The 21,907-nt window shown below is 48.0% G+C and overlaps 1 protein-coding gene and 1 long non-coding RNA gene across 4 annotated transcripts in view; one reads left to right on the top strand and one right to left on the bottom strand.

Annotated features, from left to right (window-relative positions):
• The window catches only part of LOC125174954 (uncharacterized), a 28,669-nt gene extending 23,205 nt beyond the window's left edge, over positions 1–5,464 (top strand). Inside the window, exons 3-4 of the long non-coding RNA XR_007155625.1 lie at positions 4,789–4,937; positions 5,247–5,464. This is a non-coding gene — a long non-coding RNA (uncharacterized LOC125174954). The remainder of the gene's footprint in view (positions 1–4,788; positions 4,938–5,246) is intronic.
• The window catches only part of SPATA13 (spermatogenesis associated 13), a 350,239-nt gene that overhangs the window by 177,174 nt on the left and 151,158 nt on the right, over positions 1–21,907 (bottom strand). For 2 of the 3 annotated variants that reach the window (XM_047874029.1, XM_047873909.1), the window contains exon 1: positions 15,269–15,596. The exons of the other annotated variant lie outside the window; for it this stretch is intronic. In XM_047874029.1, coding sequence (XP_047729985.1) covers positions 15,269–15,403 — 135 coding nt within the window. In that variant the 5' untranslated portion in view covers positions 15,404–15,596. Of the gene's footprint in view, positions 1–15,268; positions 15,597–21,907 lie in introns of those variants that run through there. 3 annotated transcript variants of the gene reach the window in all.

Below are 21,907 nucleotides of genomic sequence, written 5' to 3' on the forward strand. Positions count from 1 at the left end.
TGGTAAAAACATCATCTTACACATCAGGAACCACCAACCCCCAAAATGTGTGGTATTACAGCCTCTAGAAAATAACACGCTCACCCAGAGGCCTCTAGGGAAAAGAGTCTATTGAGAGCGATCAAGAACCACCAAAGTTTCCCTCCCTTTATTTCCATGTGGAACACATAGTTTTTCTAGGAAGAAAGCATTTTATGTCTGAACAAGGTCTCTTAAAGGAGGAACTAGCACAGGGGCGCCTGGGTGGCTCAGTCGGTTGAGCATCCGACTTCAGCTCAGGTCATGATCTCGTGGTTTGTGAGTTCGAGCCCTGCGACGGGCTCTGTGCTGACAGCTCAGAGCCTGGAGTCTGCTTCAGGTTCTGTGTCTCCCTCTCTCTCCCCCCCTCCCCCGCTCATGCTGGGTCTCTGTCTCTCAAAAATAAATAAATGTAAAAAAATAATGATAAAAAAGGGAGGAAATAGCACAAACAGTCAAAATTAGGGGGAATGTTAAACAAACACCAGCCCATTGGTGGGATGGCTACGCTACGGTGTTGTAGAGGGCACGGGGACCGTTAGCACATTGCCAACCACAGTGGAAAAGGCTCTAGATACAAGGGGATATGCTAACTGAATGTATAACATAACCACGGCATTTTAAAAATGCCCAGGGGCATTTAAAGAAAATTACTGGCAACTGAAAGAAAATTCTTGGCAATTTAAAAAATTTCTGTACTTTCTATAATGACATCTAAGAGAACATTTTTTATAGCCTACATTCCTCTATGTCCACTCACACCAGTTTACGTGTTATTTCTTCTCTTATTAAGGCTATAGAGATAAAACTACGGACTACTTGGTTACGTATCTCCTTAGCAATTTTAGTTATCAGTGCTCATGTTTAAATTAAAAGCGACACTAACGAGCACAGGGATGCGTGGCTGGCATGAAGACAAGGGGCGTTGGTGGAATCGGATGATTCACCGTGTCGGGTTTAAAGGACCTGATGCTTCTGCCCACAATAGGAACGGCCTTGCTGCTGGGGCTGGAATGCGCATACTTAATTGGCTGGAATCCCTAGCCGTCATTTCTGAATTAGGACAGGCTTTGTCAGTGGGATCCGGGTAACCGAAGTCTGCTGCCTGAGGTTCCCCCTATCCTGAACCTCGTGTGGATAGTTACTGCCTAAAATACCATTAACCCACACGCTGCTCTCCTGCCCAATATGCCAAGACTCCCAGATCCACTCTTCCCCCCTCGCCTCCAAGGCTCTCCAGAAAGCGACCCCTCGCCACCCGTTCAGTCTCCTTCCTCCCATCCGCAATATCCTCTTCCTCAGCACCGCCAGCATAAGACCTTCTCTCCTCCAGGACCACGTAGCGTTCTCTCTCTTCCGTGAGGCCTTGGCCAATGCCGTCCACGAGGATTTTCCCTTCTTAGTCCCCCTCACACCTTCCTGGCCAGCGCCACCAAGTTGACATGTAGTGGCTCTCTAGTTTTTGTTCACGCACGTTTTTCTCCACCTGTGAGTGGAGCATCTTCCAGAAATATGGGTTGAGTCATCTTAGATACATTAAGTATCTACTCTCACTGCGTTATGCATTTTCCTTTTTGTATTCTTGACTACGTCACATAACAGGCAAAGCCACATTCTATTGGTCTTTAAAAGCACACAGTACTCTGGGGTTCCCAGGATGACTCAGTCAGTTAGGCGTCCGACTTCGGCTCAGCTCATGATCTCAGTTTGTGAGTTTGAGCCCCACGTCAGGCTCTGTGCTGACAGCTCAGAGCCTGGAGCCTGCTTCAGATTCTGTGTCTCCTTCTCTCTCTGCCCCTCCCCTACTTGTGGTCTGTCTCTGTCTCTCAAAAGCAAATGTTAAAAAAAAAAAAATAATAAAACACACAGTACTTTAACACCCTTTTCTTCAGCATGCACTGGCTTTCTTTTCACTTTCACTAGGCAACTCCTCCCCAGAATGTAACAAATCCCATCGAGGCTATTAATACCTTTCTTCTCCGACGTGTAAATTAAGGATTATAGGAAGTATCTATCTCCCAGTCTTTCTCTGTTCCTAGCACAAATCTAGCTATACAAATGCTGTTTTTCAGGTGCTGGCCTCTACCCTCTGACTCTTCTTCCTGGGCCCTGGCATTGCTTTCTCTACATCTCTTGACATTTCACTGGGCTTATGTCCTCTGTGTACTCAAATTAACCAAGAACACCGTAAGAGGAATGCTATAGTCAGCTTCTTGGGACTGCATTAGTCTTTGCCTCTGAAGGGACATGCTTTAAACATTGTCCAAAGACTGCAAAGTCCGTGTTGGGCTGGAATCCTCAAGCTATTTTACAATGCCATGGCTGTTACAGAGACAGCCCTACCTAATACCATTAAGAGAAGAAAAGAAATCTGATCACCACCTATTGTCCAGTTAGTCGGGATTTTGTGGCCATTGTAACAGATCAAATTCCTCCAAGGCAGTAGGATTGACACATTTTAATCAAGTAACCTATCCATGCCTTTCTACACTCTCTCTTCACGGGCATCACCAATACCCAAACTGGAGTCATGTCAGCATTGCCGTGAGCTGAGAAGAAGGTGACTGGCACAGGTCTCCTTTGACTTGCCTGGTTTTGAATAGTGGCCCATTGTGGCGAATGGCTGCACACTTAACGCTGCCTGTGTTTACACTGCCCCTTTCCTCTCCACTTTCTGCCACCTCATCCCAACCCAAAGGACACCCATCTCCTCATCTCCTGTGAGGTCACAGCTCTGTGAAAATGTCAGTCTAAAAGTGGGCAGGAATGAAGGCTCTCAGGAGAGGGGTCAGCACCTTAAGTCTGAAAGCGAGCTCCGGCCAGGAACTGGGAGACAAGGGCAGGGAGGCCAAGAGCCAGAAATCAGCTTGTCATCCATGGTCTAAACACTGCCACCAAAGGAGCCTGGAAGCGCGGTCTCTGTGCCTACACCCAGGGCCAGCCTGGGAACGGGGAACAGGATCTCAGCGGCAGCTGCAGCCGACCGGCGAGCCACATGCAGGTGCCAATGAGGGGCAGGACCACAGCCACCTACAGGGACCGGGGGACCTCCACCAGTGACTCAGCCATGCCGGAACAAAGCCTTCCTGGGCCGGCCCGGCACAGCTGGTGCCGTAAAGCAGCCGAACAGGATGGTCATCCTGCTGTGCCCAACCCTTGTCAAACAAGATGCCTTCCATGCAGCACCCAGCAGCGTACCTGGGGCTCGGTGCTGAGTCACATGGTTCACGTTCTGTACCCTTGTCCTTTTGGCTTAGGAGGTAGAGCTTACAGGCATTCTTTATTTGTCCATCTCGATGCGGGAAGAGGTTGGAGGAAGGTGGGTATTTGCTCTCTTCACCTCGGTATGATGTTCCCAAAGGATGGGAAACACGTGGCAAAATGGATCACGGAATCAGACCGATGTGGGTTCAGATCCTAACTCGCCCATGGACAGTCATATGACCAGAAGCAGGAGGCTCAATGTCTCTGGGAACCGAGTTTCTACTCTGCAAAGTAAGGATAATAATAATGGCCTCACAAGGTTAGGATTAGGGTCTCCTGGGATAGGGCACTCACGGCTCATGGATGACACAAGTCTGAGATTCAGTGAGAAGCTGCCTCCCCACCCCCACCCACCGTGTGCTAAGAGCCTTTTCTGGCGGAGCCTGGACCAGACATGACCTTATCTAATTTCAGGGCCACCACACGAAATAGGTATGATTGGGATGCCTGGTGGCTCAGTCGGTTGAGCGTCCAACTCTTGATCTCAGGTTCATGAGATTGAGCCCCACATCAGGCTCTGTGCAGAGCCTGCTTGGGTTCTCTCTCCGTCTCTCTCTGCCCCTCCCCGCCTCAATAAATTAATAAACGTTAAAAAAAAAAAAGAGGTATGATTATTCCCATCTTACGGGTGAGGAAATCAGATAAACAACTTACTTCAAGACATCTGGCCAGAGAGCAAAGCATTGAAGCTCCATGTTTCCGACCCCCATTTTAAGCCCTTCCTCCACTTTTGGGGGCCATTTCAGAACTTCTGGGACTGTCCCACTGCGAGATGTGGCACCGAGTTGCCAGAACATTTCTGAAAAGAGTAACCCCCCCGTGTTGGGTGTTCTATGCTTTCATCTGGTGGGGTGTTTTGAGCAAAGTGGGGGTGCCACTGGGACATCCCCACACTCAGGCAACACATCTCTCTTTATAATTGGCCTCACTGTTTGAAAGCCTGGGAAGAAAGACCACAACTTGGAAAACAACAGCTTTTTAAGTTTAGAAAACACGTTTTTTTTTTTTTTGTTTTTTTTTTCTGCCTTGGGTCATTCGTCTTTTAAAAATAGAACCCAGCACCAACTGATTCATAAGTGTAAGAGTATATTAATGATAGCACTGCCAGGTGCTGAGGATTGTTACCTACACAACAGTTCCGTTCTGATGCCTCCCCTCCTCTCCTCATTCCATCTACCACGTATTTGTTTTTTTGTCTTATTTTGCTTTTTAAATACTAGAGAACATGTGGAGAGGAAAAAGAGCAAGCAAGAAGGGGAAGGCAGAAAGGGCACCGTAGTATCCCTCCCAGATCTTTAGACACTTGCAACTGCCTAAAACATGAAGGACTTTCTAGACATTCTACTGCAGGTCCCAGTGACTCTCTACCTGGAGGTGTTCTCGGGTTTGGCATGGGCCAGAATACCAGAAAAAAAGTGTCCTGGGAGCAGCCCTCATGCGATGACAGCTAGGGGCTGCAGATTAAACGCCCCAGTCTTCTTCCCTCTCTTGCTGCCCTGCCACCAGATAAGTGACCTAGACTCAAATCGTGATCTCAGCGGCTTCTGGATGAGCCCAACCTAAGAAGCAGTTTGTAATCAGTCGAAGCCTGGGAACGGACTGCCAGCTGTCTCAGCAGCAAAAGGCCCCTGGTTGACGATGAATCTACTAACAGGGTAAAGAGAAAGCATGTCTGCTCCATCTTCTCCCCAATGTCCCCAGAGGCAGGGAAACGCACGGTCTTCGAAGGGGATCTTTCCATAGATCATGATTCCAAACTAAGTCCTTAAGGGATATATATGCCAAATCCCTAAGAAATACGGGGGGGGGGGGGGGGGGGGGAATATATATACACACACACACACACACACACACACACACACACACACATATACATGTATAAATATACATTTAGGGAGTAATTATCTTTTAAGGAGCAAATTCCCACACTCACACAAAACGTGAATGTGAAATTTTTTTTACAGATACTGAGAAGGGCGCAGTACCTTCTGTGGCATTTCTGCCCAAAATGCATACCCTCCGCCTAACATGAGGAAACATCAGAGAAATCCAAATTGAGGGGATAACTGGCTGGTGCCCTTTGAAAGTGTCAAGGTCATGAAAGACACAGAAAGACTGAAGAAGGGGAATGGTTTGGAGCAAACACTTTAGTTTGACAACTGAATGTAATGCGGGGTGTTGGATTGGATCCTCGACCAGAAAGAGGACATGAGTGGGAAAAATGGTAAATTCTGAATAAAGTCTGCAGGTTAGTAAAAACAGTGTTGAATCAATGTCAGTATCCCGGTTTGGGTCATCGTGCTGTGGCTGTGTTAGACGTTAACATTAGGGAAGCTGTTGAAGGATACACAGGAATCTGTACTATTTTTACCACGTCTTTGTCAGTGTAAAATTAGTTTAACATAAAGGTTAAAAAAAGCATCCCCTACAAATGATTAACACTGTCAAAATTGCTCTAAGACCAGGACTGTGAATCATAACTGGAAAAAACTTGCTGGATTTTTTTTGGTAAAAAGCAAAAAAAAAAAAGGGGGGGGGATTGGGAAACACTGCCTGGTCTACCTTTTATAATCACACACAAGCTGGAACATCCAGAGTAGAATTTCTAAGTCATAGTTAGCTCACTCTTGCAAACAGTGTTTTTAAGGGGTTGTTTCTACCAAGTTCATCTGAGATGCTTGAGCCACGTGGGTAAATAGCTACATGAAGACCTAACACCCCATGTGCCAGTGCAAGTTAGAGGGCAGTTTTGAAGACAAGGAAAATACCAGACTTCCCCAAAGTGGTGGTTAGTTGGGTCTGACAGAACACATTATTGTCCCTGAAGCGACACAGGAATCAGAAAAAAAAAAAAAATCGACGGTGTTCACTTTTTTCTTCTCCAACTGAGGCTCCACAGTTGGTGAGATAAAACTAAAACTTTTATAGGTTGCCCTATTTGTAACCTGCTTAACGAACATCCATTAAATACCACCTGTATACAAGGCACTAAGGCTGCAAAAATAAAAAGAACTCAAACCATTTCCTCATGAAGTATTCATTTTTTTTTTTTTAAGCAATCTCTATACCCAACATGGGGCTCAAACTCACAACCCCAAGATCGGAGAGTCACAGGCTCTACCGACTGAGCCGGCCAGGCACCTCTGAAGTATTCATGTTCTAACAGAGGCTACCTTCATTATGTTATATTAACTCTTTAATAGCTTATCAGTAAAAAACTTAGAAAATTAGCCCGGATTTTGTGGGCCCACTGCTCATTATATCATCATTTTTGGCTTTTTCACTTCAGTGAACTGCAGAGATCCACAAACAATACCTAGCTTAATTTTAGTCCTGAATGTTTAATAAACCGCAGATAGTTGTTTCACAAGGACCTACACACAAACAGAAATACATATAAAACCAAACTTTTCAACAAGCACATCTGACCTCAGCAGAGAGAGGCTGACTCTGGATCTTTCTACATCTGACCCTATTTGTATTGGGTTCCGGAATCTCTCACCCCAGGTCCCACCAACTCTCTTATTTAGAAAGCGCTTTGAAGATGAAAATTCTATAGTTGAATCACTAGTTTCACTTCCAACATCAATGAGTCCTTTATATTTGGAAAATATCCTCTCTTCCTGTGGAAAGAACAAAGTGTGGATTGATTATCTGAGCATCTCAGCATCTGACAGAGTTCTAGACCTTCCCCAAATCCAACACAGTATTCAAGGATAACAATGCTTTAAATATGAACTAACTTTAACCTAAACTATCAGGCTTGTGTTTAGTAACCATAAAGCTGGAGAGCCATTTACCCCTACAAACATAGACGTGAAAACAGAAGCAAATGGACTTGGCTTATTATGGCCTTTGCAATCATAGGTTATTAGTCTCAGATTAGAATTAAAAGCCCTAGGGGCACCCGGGTGGCTCGGTCGGTTAAGGGTCTGACTTCATCTCAGGTTACGATCTCACAGTTTCTAAGTTCGAGCCCTTTATCAGGCTCGATGTTACCGACTTCGGAACAAGAATAGATGATGTCAATTCAGCAAATGATTCCAAGTCACATAGCTAAGCAGCCCAGAACCAGGAAGCCACCCAAGTGCTTGACTCTATGTAGCTATGTGCTTTCTACTTTACTAGACTGGCAGAGTTGATGTTTATAATTCCAGTGGTTAGTAAGCACTGAAATCTTGAGACCTACTTTATATGTTTTTCAAATTCAAATAGTTTAAAATTTCAAACACACAACTTTCTCCGTTACCTTGATGTAACAGATGGTAATAAACCTACACAGATTGTCCTCAGATTCTGTCACTCACCTGCCAGTTTTCTGCTCTTTCCCCATCAGAAGAGCCTTCCGCCCATATTTTCTTTTCCAGTATTATTGTGAGCTGAAAGGTACCACCCCTCGAAAGAAAATAGGTTTAAGTCCTAATAATGCCTTAGACCTTATTTAAAAATAGGGTCCTTACACTATTATGCTGAGTGAAATAAGTCAGTCACAGAAAGACAAATAACACGCGATTTCACTCATGTGTGGAATTTGAGAATCTCAACAGATGAACACAGGGGAAGGGAAGGAAAAAGAGGATGAAAACAGAGAAGGAGGCAAACCACAAGAGACTCTTAAATAAGAACAAACTGAGGGTTGCTGGAGGGGTGGGGGGTGGGGGGAGGGGCTGAATGGATGACAAGCATGGAGGAGGGCACTTTTTGGCATGAGCACTGGGTGTCATATGTAAGAGATGAGTCACTGGGTTCTCCTGCTGAAGCCAAGACTACACTGTATGTTAATTAACTTGAATTTAAATTAAAAAAAAAAATGGGAAAGAAAATAGGGTCCTTACAAATGTAGTAAAATTAAGATGAGGTCATACTGGATTAGGGTGGGTCCTAACATGGCCGGTGTCCTTCTAAGAAGACAGGGATTTGTACGCAGACACCAGGGAGAAGGCTGTGTCAAGATGGAAGCAGGGGTGGGAGCGATGTGTCTGCAAGTCAAGGGGCAGCAAAGATTGCTAGCAACAAGCAGAAGCTGGAAGAGGCAGGTTAGGAAAGTCCACCAGGGCCCTCACACACAGCGTGGCTCTGCCGATACCTTAATTCAGCCTTGCAGCCTCTGGAACTGGGAGAGAACAAATTGGTGTTGCGTTCAGGCACCCAGTTCATGGCAATTTATTATGACACCCCTAGGAAAGTAATCCAAGCATGTTATTAAATAAGATGCTGAAAGCCATTAACACCCCAATAGATAGAGAATATAAAAAGATATTTTAGGACCAAAACAAACAACTGGTAAGCAACCATTGAAAAAAATATATTCAATGTATTGAAGCAAATGCCCATTAAAAGACCAGTGTGGTAGCTCTTTTATTCAAGTAGCAAAATTCAGCCTAATGTCAATAGTCAATGCCGGTCCAGTTGTGGGGAAATCAACAAGCTACAACCGTCTTAGAGGAAGTGTAGAATTGTACAACCCTCCCGAGAAACAGTTTGTTTCAGGGATACTGTCACTAGCACCTCTGGGCATCTGATGATCACGTCCAAAAGGAAGAGAGTAAAATTTCAAGAACACACAGTAACAAGAGGTGGTTGGACACATCACCAAGTGTCAGACTTCATAAAATAGAATAGTTCAGCTGCCTGCCTCCAAGCCCCTTCTGGGTCTAACGACCCACTCTGTGATGAGGCACATAAGATGCTCAAATGAAAGTCTGAGAGTACAGGCACTTCTTGGTAGTGCGTAATATGGCCTCTTGAGAATATTATTCTCACTTACTATCCCTTCCTGATAACACTTAAGCTGAATTTTGGGGCGCCTGTGTGGCTCAGTCAGTTGAGTGTCCGACTTCGGCTCAGGTCATGATCTCGCGGCGCTCCGTGAGTTCAAGCCCCGCATCAGGCTCTGTGCTGACAGCTCGGAGCCTGGAGCCTGGAGCCTGCTTCGGAGTCTGTGTCTCCCTCTCTCTCTGCCCCTCCCCTGCTCATGCTCATGCTCATGCTCATGCTCTGTCTCTCTCTCTCAAAAATAAACATTCCGAAAAAAAAAATTACTTAAGCTGAATTTAAGGAGGCCTTACTCCAAAATCCCACTCGAGTCTTAAAACTGCTAATACGGATCCCATTCTACAAGCCTTCAGAGTAAAAGATATTTCCTCTGTTGCAGGTGCAATTTCTCACAGAAGTCCTCCCCACCTTACTGAGGAGGAAACTGAGGCACCAAAACATTTTGCAGATTGAAGGGGGCCCCTGGGCTCCCTCACTGGTGGCAAAGCCGGGACTAGAACCCATGTCTTGTCATTTCAGTCTGTAGTGGTCCTGTGCTCCACCGTGACACGAGGGAAGCCTTTGCCATGACCTTTTCAAGGTTCAAAGAGACTTAGAAGCTAAGTGACTCTGAGGAAACTGAAGCCCACGGAGGCTACATAACTTTGCCAGGTTCACACGCCAATGCCAAGGTGTTCCATCTTACATCTGTGCTGCGTGACTGTATCTCTCAAAGGTAACGGAACGTACTTCATCCGATTTCCATCAGCTCACATGGCACCTAAATCCATCCAGCGTTTCTGGACCTACCGGGTGCCAGCCTTGCGCTGGAGGCTACTGTCTAAGCCCAGTGGGCCCAGAGGTCAACAACACTGGGGGACACTGTGGTCCCCAAAGCCGAGCCCGTCAATTTCGCTTTGGGAGGTCTAGAATTAGAATTTATCTAGTGAATTTTCTGAATATTCTAGTTATTTCTGCCCATGACGATCATTTAAAAATAAGGAATTTTTGTGGCCTGGCGGTGAAAGACCATTTGGAACCTCAGACAAATAATTTCCTGTTAATAATCTGCTTAGGAAAACTTCTCTCCCACACACGGGCCCAGCTGAGCTTAACGCTCCCTGAACAGCTTCTGAGGCCCACTGCTGTTTAAAGGCAACCAAGAACTTCTTAATTTGGCTCAGGAAAGTGAACACATTGTTTTCCGGAGATCAAAAGATTGATCTAAAAAGAAGTATCCCTGTCCCCACTGTCTTTCAGATTGTGCTAGGTTTGCAAACTTTTGTGAGAGAAAGAGGCTTGTCTCCGTCAGGCAAATGAATCATGCCAGAGGCTCCTAAGCTTGCCCGTGTTTACCCTCAGTAAATACCATTAGCATTTCATTATGTTCCCCTTTATCCTGCAGTAATTCTCAGGATCAAGCAAAAATCTCCCGGGTGGGGAAAATGAGTTCTAACTTTACTGGGAAGGTGGGAAGTGAAGCATCTTGAGTGATGGTCTTTTGTAAAAGGAACTAACTCCTAACTTAGGAGATGATTTTAACCTTGACAAATACGATTTCATAGGACACACAGAATTTCAACCTCCAGTAAAAATACATATTTGTCTAAGTTTGATGTGCTGCTTCCTGGCCAATTGTTGCAAATCTGAGGGAAAGAAAGGAGAGAAAGGAAAGGAGCTGGTTTTGGTTTTCATTTTGGGGTTGTTTTTTTTTGTTATTTTTGGGGGTGTTTTTTTTTTTGGTAGTAGTTTGCTAAGGCTGCCGTAACAAAGCACCACAAACGGAGTGGCTAAAATTTTGAGCAGAATTTTGTTCTCTCACCGTCTGGAGGCCAGAAGTCTAAGATCAGGGTGTTGGCAGGGCCCCTTCTGTGGGCCAGGAGTGGAGCATCTGTGCCCGGCCTCTGTCCTCGGCTCACAGATGGCCATCTTCTCCTTGTGTCTGTGTGCATCATCTTCCCTCTATATGTGTCTCTTTGTCCGGATTTTCCCTTTCTATAAGGACACCAGTCATACTGGACCTAGGCCCACCCTACTGACCTCATCTAAACTAACTATATCTGCAAGGACCCTATTTCCAAATAAGGTCACATTTTGAGGTACTGGAGGCTTTAGAGGACACAATTCAATCCAGAACAATGAGTGAAGCAATCCTGAGGCTCATAAACCCAGTGAACCGAGGCTTTGTATTTTATAGGCCCAGGAGGCAAGGCTGGTGCCACAAATGGCTAGGACCGGTGAGTTTCAATTAGGAAACTGCAGGTTTTTCCTCCAGGCTCTCGGAGAAACAAGGGAGGTCTGAGGGCAACACTACTGGGCTCAGAAGGGCCAAGTCTTGTCCTTGTGGGCCACAAGCTGGCAGGTGACTTGGTGACATAATTTACATTTCCCACAGAACATCATCTTTTGCCAAGAGTTCGCTGTCGTCTGTATCATCTCAGTGAAACCTTACCAGGACCCCATACGTCAGAGAGCAGCCCCCTCTCGTGGATGAGAAAGTTGAGACCCAGAGAGGTGGAGTGACCAGCTCAGGTCTTAGTTGAACAAGTACCAGGGCCAAGACTATGACCCACAGCTTCAGACGCCCAAGGCCACGTCCAGGGTTTACTTCTCCAGATCAAAGACCCAAGTTTCCCACAGATGGCAAAGGTCGCTTTCAGCTCTAAATATAATGTCACATCTAACCTCTCATGAATCTCGGGTGAAATTTTGAGCTACTTTGCTGCCCCTTCTTATTCTATCTGCAATGGCTGAAAAGTTTGGACTCAGTAGCTGTCTTGCTGAAGAACAATGTCTCTTGGGGAGGGAAGATCCTTCAAAGAATGTTCCCGACCCCACTGAAATTCATGCATATGAGCAAGTGTGCTTGCTTTTCTGGGAAAAGGTCTTTAGTGTTTCATCATCTTCTTCTAGAGGTCAGTGGTCCTTAAACCAGTAAGAACCTCGGTCTACCACAGTGACACATCCAGGGTCTCCACTGGTGTTCCCTGCTCTTCTCCCCCTAGCAACTGTCTTGTCTCCTCTCTCCTGGAAGCACTTCCCAAGGGGATCCCTTTGCACATCTATGCCTGCCTAAACCGCCACTCTGGCAATTGGTTTAACCTCCAATTAGCAGGTGTTTCCCCACCCACCCCTTTGATAAACCACAGGCAGAAGTTAGTCCCAGGGCTTATCTGTCCCTGAGCTGCACACCAGATCCCTCGGGATCCCAGGGCAAGACTACTCACTGGGAAGACGGCTGGCACTTGGGTATTCACGACTTGGACAGGCCCCTGAGACCAACATAACAACTCCAGCAGGTACTGTCTACCTGCTCACTCCTTGGAAAAAGGCCCAGACATCCTAAGGTGTGTGGGGGGAATTCAGCGGGCCTGAAGCCACAACCAATCACACGGCTTCCGAAGTTCCCTTCGCTTAGTTTGCCAGGCAGGGTCTCACCCAGGCACCACTCTACCTGTCTTCACTTTGGACCATTTGATACCTGTCCCTACCCACTCTCGACTTTCTGCCAGCAACCACAAATCCCACATGGCCCTGGAAAGTCTGTGCAGTCAGCCTTACACCAGGATCTGGAGCCAGATGTCTCCCGGACCAGGAAAACTAAGAAGTTCTAGTGAAACTCCCAGGCGATGTGCTGTCTGTCTGGTCCAACACTGGGTTGCATCCTCTTCTGGAAGCTACATCCGCACCAGATGTAGTTCCAGTGCTTATGTCCCTGGCTTGATAACTTGTCCTGTTCCCTTGCCCCTTCGGGCCAAAACTCTGCTTTCGTTTGCCATCTTCCTTTGTGTGGCCCTGAACTACTGCCTGCCCTCGGCCCCGGTTCTGTGGGTGGGGCCAGTGCCCCAGTCCCCACCATCTGCTACAGTCTCCGGAGCTCTCTGCTCAGCCTCTCCACCTGCCCACCTGTTAGGGAACCCTAGGACACCTTTTGGTCCACCCACCACCTGTTGCTTATCCCTGGCTTAGCCCCTGCTTTTCTTCCCTGACCATCAGGTGTATCTAGCACCTGCCCCCCCTCAGTAGGAGGTTCCATTTCTGACTCTGTCAGTCTTCCCGGTGCCCACTGAAATGAGCCCTTCTGAAGCTGTGGGTGCTGGGGTTGAAGTTTACATACAATGTTGCAGACATACAGAAATGTAACTTTGTTTCCTAAAATTGATCTCAAATGTCCTGAGAGCACAATCTCCACTGAGGGGAAAAAAAAGTGTAGCACAGTTATTGTGGCTGCAATTGGCTCTACCACATTGATTCGGTCTCTCTGGGGTGAATCCTCAGTGTTTCAAGTTTCTCTTTCCCATTCCCTGTGCACCATCTGGGCACAGGGCAGGTTTCGGGGGGCAGGAGGGGAGAGTGGCTGACCTCTGTGTTACCACCTGGTCCACACAGGCCTCACAGTCTCGTCCCCTTGGTCTCTGGGCACCCGTGTCTCTTGGCTACACCTGCTGCTGGACCACCCATCCACTGGGATGTGCGGGAGTCCATCAAGGATGCTGGCTTCCCCCCCTCCCCTCAGCGGTAACACCCATGTGTGCTGTGTCCTCTTGTCAAACACCAAGTCTTTCATGGGCCCACCAGCTTTCTTTGCTTATCTACACACCGTGATGTAGCAACTTCTGGATCCCCCACCCCCACCTCCATTTACAAGCCATGGGAACCTAGATTGGCAAGAGGGAAGCCATCACCTACCATCTCTGCCCTAAGACAGCCATACAAATGAGAACCCGGACCAGAGCCCTCTCTGCGTTTTAGATCCCCTTCCAACCTCCTTGGAGCTTCTAAATATCTGCTCCTCACACTGAGGGTGAAATAGTCACCCTAACAGTGCTTGGGCAGATGGACAACACACACAGACCCTGCGATGGGGCCTCTGGAGCTGAAAGCATTCTCAGATTCAGACGGGCAGCCAGGCAGTGAACCTCAGGGAACTTGGCCGGGCTAGCAGGGCACCTACCACCGGACTGGGGATCAGAGGCAAGGTTTCTGACTCCAGCGTTTGACGAATTAGCAAACGAGAGACCCAGGCACAGGGATTGTTTGAGAAAACTGGGGTCTAGTGGAAATCCTACACCTCGAGATGAAGACAGAGACCTGCTCCTAGAACTGAGGCACAAGAATAGGGCCAGAAGAGGGGCGCCTGGGGGGCTCAGTCAGTTGAGCGTCCCACTTTAGCTCAGGTCATGATCTCAGGGTTCATGAGTTCGAGCCCCGCGTCGGGCTCTGCGCTGACAGCTCGGAGCCTGGAGCCTGCTTCCCATTCTGTGTCTCCCTCTCTTTCCGCCCCCCACTCATGCTGTCTTTCTCTCTCTCAAAAATGAACAAACATTTAAAAAAAAAAAAAAAAAAAGAATAGGGCCAGAAGAACACAGAGCACGATGTGGGTCCATCCGTGATTTTTCTCTAGCTCTCAGCATCAAAACCAAGCTACCATATGTCCAACCATAAGCTTTTTTTTCCCGTGTACTAGTTTCCCGTTCATCTAACAGTTTTGCAAGCTCTGAATCCACATGCAAATGCTAACTCCACTGTTTACCTTCCGTCTTCTCCCCCCTTCTCTGCTGTCTCTAGGAACCAGTTACCCTTTGCCAGATCGCAGTGCTAGGACATCGTTTCCTTTACGTCCCTCTTCCTGCTCAAGAACCTGCGGGGGGTTCGGTCGTCAGTCCGCACCCCTCGGCCCGCGAGGGGAGGAGGCTTTTAGCAACTTCTTCCGCTGCCTCCCGCCTCCCTGCCTTCCCTTCCCTTCCATTCCCGGAACTTCCTGCCCCGCAGCTTCAGTTCCCTCGGGCGCGTCCTACGTTTGCCCTGCTTTCGACAGCGGCAAGTACCGACTTCCGCCTCGCTTTCAGATGAAACAGAATTATCAGGGCCTACTCTGTGAGGCTGGCACACCGTCACCACAGAGGGAATGAAAATGAAAGAACCTGGCCCCGACTTCTAAGAAGTTTCCCTTTATGGGAATCCCTTGAAGGCGCCTTTCCTAGACTTCGAATTCCAAGTACCGCATCTTCCTAATGTTTCCCCCTAAGCCCGTTCCTGTCACATTAACCCCTTTTCGTGCCTTAGTAGGAAAGGGATTAATAATACTTTATACATAACACGATGCTTCTGAAATGTGTTCAACTGACTTTTGGACTTTAAAACGGCCCGTGGGGGTGTCAGGACGGCGATTTCTCCCCCCCCCCCCAAGTTCCGCATTCGGGGACACGACGGACGGAGGTCGCACACTCACAGAAAGGTCCGGAAGCAGGGCTGGGACTCGGGCTCTGGGTCCTTTCTGTCCAGCCCCGCGCACGTCAGGACTGCGTTCGGCCAGCCCTGCGGACCCGAAGCCTGCGTACGGTGGCTGAGCCCAACAGCGGCCCATTCCTCTCCCGTTACATCCAGGGCCGACATGGCAGCTCCATGCCGTCCGCGGGTTCCAGGCTCTTTCTGTGTTTCTGCTCAGTCACACTTCGCACGTTGTCTTCCTCCTTGCGGTGGCAAAATGACTGCCACCGCCGAGGGACTAGCTCCGTGTTCCACGAAGGAGGGCAGGCGGCGAAAGCCAACATGGCGGCTATCAGTTACCTCTCCTTTCCGAAGCGTTCCTGGAAGCCCCGCCCAGTGACCCCTCTCGCACCTCATTGGCTGAAGCGTGTCAGCTGGTCAAGCCTAACCGCGAGGGCGTCTGGGAGGCTGGAGGTACTAGGCTGGGCACGTTGGCACCCAGCCGCAAACCTGAGCTGTCGTGAACGGGGGATGGTCGGCCGCGTTTGCTGCGACGGCTTTCCTCCCTCCTCCACCTTCGCTTATTGTGGGTGGCCGCGTCGTCGCCCGGCCTCCTCATCTCCTTGTCCTCTCTCACCCCGGTTCCCCACCCCCAAAAGTGTCACGATATCCCGGGAGAGCCACGTTCTCCGACTGTTGCCCGTTTCTCAGCAAAACTATTTCAAGGAAGTGTTAGAGGGCCAACACTCCACGAAAGTAATTAATACGACTCCGAGAAAGCTGTATCCACCCTGGATTTTGTTACAGTTCCCGTTTCAAGTAGACGGTCCTCCGTAAACCAAAATACACATTCTCATGAACAATTGGAACGGTCTGTAAAAAGCCTAACCTTTGCGCCTCCAGACTTTACCTCCTGGGTACCCGGAAGTAGCACAAAAGGCCTTTGTCGGACATGCCTTGATCTTGGGGTCTTTCTGGGAGACGGGGATGCCGAGGTGGATGAGACAAGACCCCATGGCTTCCAAGTGCTCTCTGCCTGGGTGGGGAGACAGTCCAGTGTCCTGGTCGGGTAAGTTGGGATGGTTCTGTGGATTGAGTCCATGCCTCATGGGGCCCAGAGAGGAGGGACACTGGTGTGTGCACGAAGGAACAAGCACGAAGACTATTTGATGGGACACGGGCAAGGTTTGCCCAGAGCATGGTATGAATGCTCCTCTTTTTTGCTGTAAACAAATGCACGAAAACTTAAAAGCTCAAGCAAACGTTGGTTTTTTTCAAAGCGGCCACTAAGTGGACGTTACTAACGCAGCCTTTGTTCCAAGCGTTCCTTTCCAAATGCAGTATGTTCAAGTGCAGTTCCTTTCCTGGATTACTTCCAAGTGTATAGGAAAATCTTTTGAATTTGCTCACTGAAAAATCCTTGTCCTTGGGGGCACCCGGGCGGGTCAGTCGGTTAAGCATCTGACTTTTGATTTCAGCTCAGGTCATGATCCCAGGGTCATGGGATTGAGCCCCTCATCAGGCTCTCCACGGGGCATGAAGCCTGCTTAAGAGTCTCCCTCTCTCCCTCTGCCCCTCCCTCACTCACACACGCATTGGCTCGCTCTCTTTCTAAGAAAAAAAAAAAAAAATCATTGTCCTTTAGGATTTCTTTGTGAGCATACAGGGACGTCTATGAAGATAAACAGGTGAATCAGGATGAAGCAGGATTGCTGCAGAGCTCCCCACAACTTTCTTTCCAGCAAGTTCACCTGCTGGAAGTCCCAGCCCCTTAATTACATAAGTGAAGCCTATAGAGAAAAAAGTAAAGAATTTTAAATTTTTTTTTCAACGTTTTTATTTATTTTGGGACAGAGAGAGACAGAGCATGAACGGGGGAGGGGCAGAGAGAGAGGGAGACACAGAATCGGAAACGGGCTCCAGGCTCTGAGCCATCAGCCCAGAGCCCGACGCGGGGCTCGAACTCCCGGACCGCGAGATCGTGACCTGGCTGAAGTCGGACGCTTAACCGACTGCGCCACCCAGGCGCCCCGAAAAAAGTAAAGAATTTTAAAAGCCGTCAACATTTGAACAGACCTTTATTTATGTCCAGGACAACAGTGTGTTTACAGATTCTGTTGGTTTCTGTCCCCTCAGTTACGCGATAAGTGCTCACTTCTTCACATGTGGTCGGTTTTATCCTGAAAAACAGTTAAACCCTCAGCGTGCTATCAGCACAAAGAACTATCTACTTATCTGCTTAGGGAATGAGGATTTGGGACGATTAATCCTACAAAGCTGGCCACCTTTAAGCGTCTCGTCTTGTCTGAGAAACTCCTTGCTTTCATGACACTCAAAGATGAGTTGAAATGTAGCCAATAAATCAGAAAAGTTACTCTTCCTTCCATGTGCTTCTAGAATTCTCAGCTTTGCTTTTGCCTTATTTCTGACCTTTTCTCATTTTCTCTCTTCTCTGTTCATGCTTTCTCTCCTCCCGGCTGGACCCTGGGACAGTGGCTCGACTCATGTTTGCTAAGCAGTCTCCTTTTCAATCCAGTTATAGGTCGGTGTCCATATTGGCTCATACTGAGTACTGGCAGGATTTTTCCTTCTGACCGCGAAGGTCTGGGCTCTGTTCACTTAGTCACCAGAACCATTAGCCTCTTTGTGCAAAGCCACTCTCTATTGCATCAGCCGGTGGCTCTCCGGTGTGGACTCCTGGGCACTTATGGGCACTTATTTCCCTGGCACGATTCGCTCACACAAGCCGCTGGGCACACATAGAGCTGGGTGCAAACATGCCTCCAGCAATGACAGGCCCTAAAACTGGGGATGAGGTCAGCCTGAGGGTTCACTGCCAGCACTGGGCAGAAAGAAAACATCCTGAAGGAAAGGGTGGGGTGGGACAGCCTCCAGGCCACCTCACCCACCTCTTTGAACTTTCCCCAAATGCTGGGGAGCGGGAGGTGATTTTCTGGTTCAGGAAAAGACAACAGATCATCAGGAAGCAGCACAGGGCTAGGACTCTAGGGCCCTCTCGGGTCCTGACCTTTTGGCCAGATTCACGGGATTTTTAATCCACCACTTTGGTCCCAGAGCCATTGATGGGCTTTGGTCCCCAGGACGGGGGAATGATCGGTATCACTCCCCAGACAGGAGCTGGGTACAACTGGCTCAATTCTTAGGAGGAAGCGTGCCTGACAAAAATTTGCTGTAAGTCCTGAATGATAAATAAATGATACATAAATTGGGCACACTGAGTATATAGGCAGAAATAGCCAGAAATCCTTGCAGGGATCAGAAGCTACTGGCTCTTCCTTCTGCCCCAGACACAGAGCACCATCCATCTCATCCAACGTCAGCGTCAGCAGGTACCATCAGGGGAATCAGACAGGTGACTGTTTAGCAGAACAAACCAACACTTTCTAATTAAAGTTTCTAATTAGGCCTCCAGCGAGTGTCTGGTCTTTAGTGCTAGCTCTGAGGGCTGCAAAGAACCTTGGGCTCTTCTGACAGCCTTAACATCTCTCCAGACAGGCCCCAATTTGTGTGTGTGTGTGTGTGTGTGTGTGTGTGTGTGTGTGTGTGTGTGTGTGTATTTTAACTTTAAATCCTGAAACACAAAAGTTAACTTTAAAAGGATAGACCGTGGGAATTTAAGGATTAAAGTCAGGCTGGATTCTTGCTCCCTCCCTCCCACGCAGGACAGATTTCCCACTGAATTCTTTGATCACTGGATGTTCTTCTGACCCTCAATATTTTAGCGTGGGCTGTGCAAAGTGGACATTGCCACCAAAGTTCAGACGGTCTCTCTTTTCAGTGGATACCACCAGGACTTTGGATGTAAGGCCTGCCTTGCAGAAGTCACCTTTTAAAGTAACATAAATGGTCATTAGAGGGTCTCAGTAGATTGATGGCCGGGATCCTCAGGGTGACACACAGGAGGGTTGCTCCCCTGGTGTTGAGTTAGCCCAGCGTCTGCTGTGGTCACATTAGATCGTTGGTCTCCTGAAACTTTACTGTAATCATTTATTTATCATCCTAAATAAAGAACATAATTTAATTTTGAATGGCAGAAAAAATAAAAAGGTTTTTAGATCACTTGTTTTCTTACCGGGTTTAAAGATCTATGTGTAGTAAAAATGTCATTGTATTGGAAAGGTAAGCACAAAATTAATCATTCCAGAAATAAGACACACTAAAGGCTGACCTTTACTTCATATTTTTAGTGGAAAGTAAGCACTTTCTTATAAGGTAGGACATTTTGATGCTAAAATCCTCCTTGAATATATTTTTTGCTCCTCTCACTCCAAGGAATCCTCTTTCCAACAAACAAGGCTGTATGTCCATATCAATAGGGAGCTTTAAAAATGCAGATTCCTGGGCCTGGGACCAGCTAGGTTGTAAAACTGTAATTTAGGACAAGGAAGGACAGGCTAATTGCTAGTAAGCTACATGAGGCCTGGGCAGCATCCAATGGACCCTCCTGCTTGCTCTGCCCTGCTACTCAGTTACCTCTCAGCTTTATCCCGCTCTTCAAACAGCTAACCAGAAGCCAGAAAAATCTGACCGAGCACTGGGCTTAGAATAAATTTAAGTTGGTGCTTTAAAAGGTTTTGAAATCTTTACAGAGCAGGTTAGGTAAGTTCCCAACAGAACCAGCAGAGGCAGAGGTCAGAGCAGGCCCCGGATGTCATTTCCTCTCCAGGGCTTGACAAGTGCACATATGCGGACGGCCCCACAGAGCATGGGAAGATGCCTGATTGGCCATCGAGGAGTCCAGGTTATGGGCAAGGGTACCGGTCTGGACTGCTGGAATGGACCCCTACCGTGTTGCCTGTTGGAGGGCGCTTTATTCTCCTGACACCGCAGGACCCTAGGGTTTACAACTGATATGTTAGAGGTTCCTTCCATCCAGAGTCTCCCCCTCCAACTTCAAAGGGACTCGCAGACACCAGAGACAGTGTGCGGCAGGGGTTGGCCCTCTGATTACAAAGCAATTTACAGTCATTCATCTGCAAGTGCTGTTAGTTAATTACACTGTCATTTTGCCAACAGAGGAAGAAGTGCTTGGATGCAAACTCAACTCAGAGCGAAAAGTAAGGAATGAATAAAGCCGTAACAGACTTGATGCTTTTTTTCCCATCTGTGATGTGCAATTTAAATGTATATCATCATACTTTAACGTTACATTCAATGCAAATGTTATGCTTGCTCACAAGTCAATATTTTATGCCCTTTCCGGAACCTCATTACTGTTCAGCAAACACTGGCACATCCTATATGCGCGGGGATGGACTAACGCTTTGTGGGAAAACAGGTTTAGAGAGATCTAAACTGAACTTGAAGTGACTTGTCACAATGTTCATTTCTTGAACGCTTCCTGTGCTGGATATCTTCTGTTTCCTTCCTAGGGTTACCCTTCTCCAGCCTGCTGTGTCCCCAGTGGCTGCCTTTGTGCCCTCAGGCTTCTGGTTGGGTTTGCTGGATGGGGAGCACAGCCCAGCCTGAAAGGAGGGAGGGAGGAAGGGAGGGAGGAAGGGAGGGAGGAAGGGAGGGAGGGAGGGAGGGATGAGGTCAGGCTGGAGGCACTGTGGGCTGGCTGTCCTTGACTAAAGGTCACGACACCTACAAGGCAGCTGTCTCTGCCTCCGGGTTTCTGCCAATGACCTCTCAGGTTCCTCCTCTAACCTGGAGGTGGTGTCCCTACACCTTTGTAAATAATTCCTTTATGAAACATTCTTCAAGTGTCCCCCCTTCCTGCCATGACTGACTGGCATTTCTGCTGCCACTTTTGGTGTTATTTAATTAAATCCTCAAACAACACGATGAGGTGAACATTAGTAACTTTACAGACCCTGGAACCGAGTCTCAGGTGAGTTGGGGATTTCCCCAAGGCCACAGGTAAGATCATGGAAGTGCTGGCATTCCAACCCATTTCTGTTTGGCTTCATAACCTCTGGTCCTCCTATTACAATCGAGAGAGAGAGAGAGAGAGAGAGAGAGAGAGAGAGAGAGAGAGAGGGAGGGAGAGAGAAGCTTCGTGGTACAGATTAGCAAAGAGCTGCCAAGTTAATAATGAAAGTAATGTGCCTATTTTTGCCCTCTTTCCCCTGTTCCTGTCTAGGGAAACTCCAGAAGGAACACTGACTGTCACCAGCTTTAGAAAATGACTCAAGTCCAGCATTTACTGAGGAGTCATCTGTTAGCTACTCCAGCTGGTTAGAGCATGGCGGTAATGAGACCAAGATCTGACCTCAGGCCCCTCTGTTTCTAGTTAATTGGATGCCGTGACAAAGTGTTCCAGAGGCCCCGGGCCACATCCACCTCCAGATGCCTCTCCCAGACTCACATCACAGCAGAGAAGGCTCCGGACAGCCCTGCCTCCACCCCTCAAGGCCGCCTCTGCAGCGCAAGAAGGCTGAGAAGGGAACAGAATTGCAGCAGGATCTTACAACAGACCTGGAGGTGGGGGGAGGAAGCCTCCAGTCATGCTAGGCTGGGTCAGCGGGGAGGGTGCAAGACTCCCACCTGCCTCCCCTGCTCTATCCCCATCCCTCCAGGAACCACAGGGGGGGGGGCCTGAAGGCGAACCAGACACTTGCTCCCAGCTGCAGGGACAGTCGTCTCTGGGAAAAGGGAGGATCTGAAATCCACATTCCAGAGTGGGCTCCCTTTCACC

The sequence above is a fragment of the Prionailurus viverrinus genome, chromosome A1 (assembly GCF_022837055.1).
Source record: "Prionailurus viverrinus isolate Anna chromosome A1, UM_Priviv_1.0, whole genome shotgun sequence".
Taxonomy (NCBI): Eukaryota; Metazoa; Chordata; class Mammalia; order Carnivora; family Felidae; genus Prionailurus; species Prionailurus viverrinus.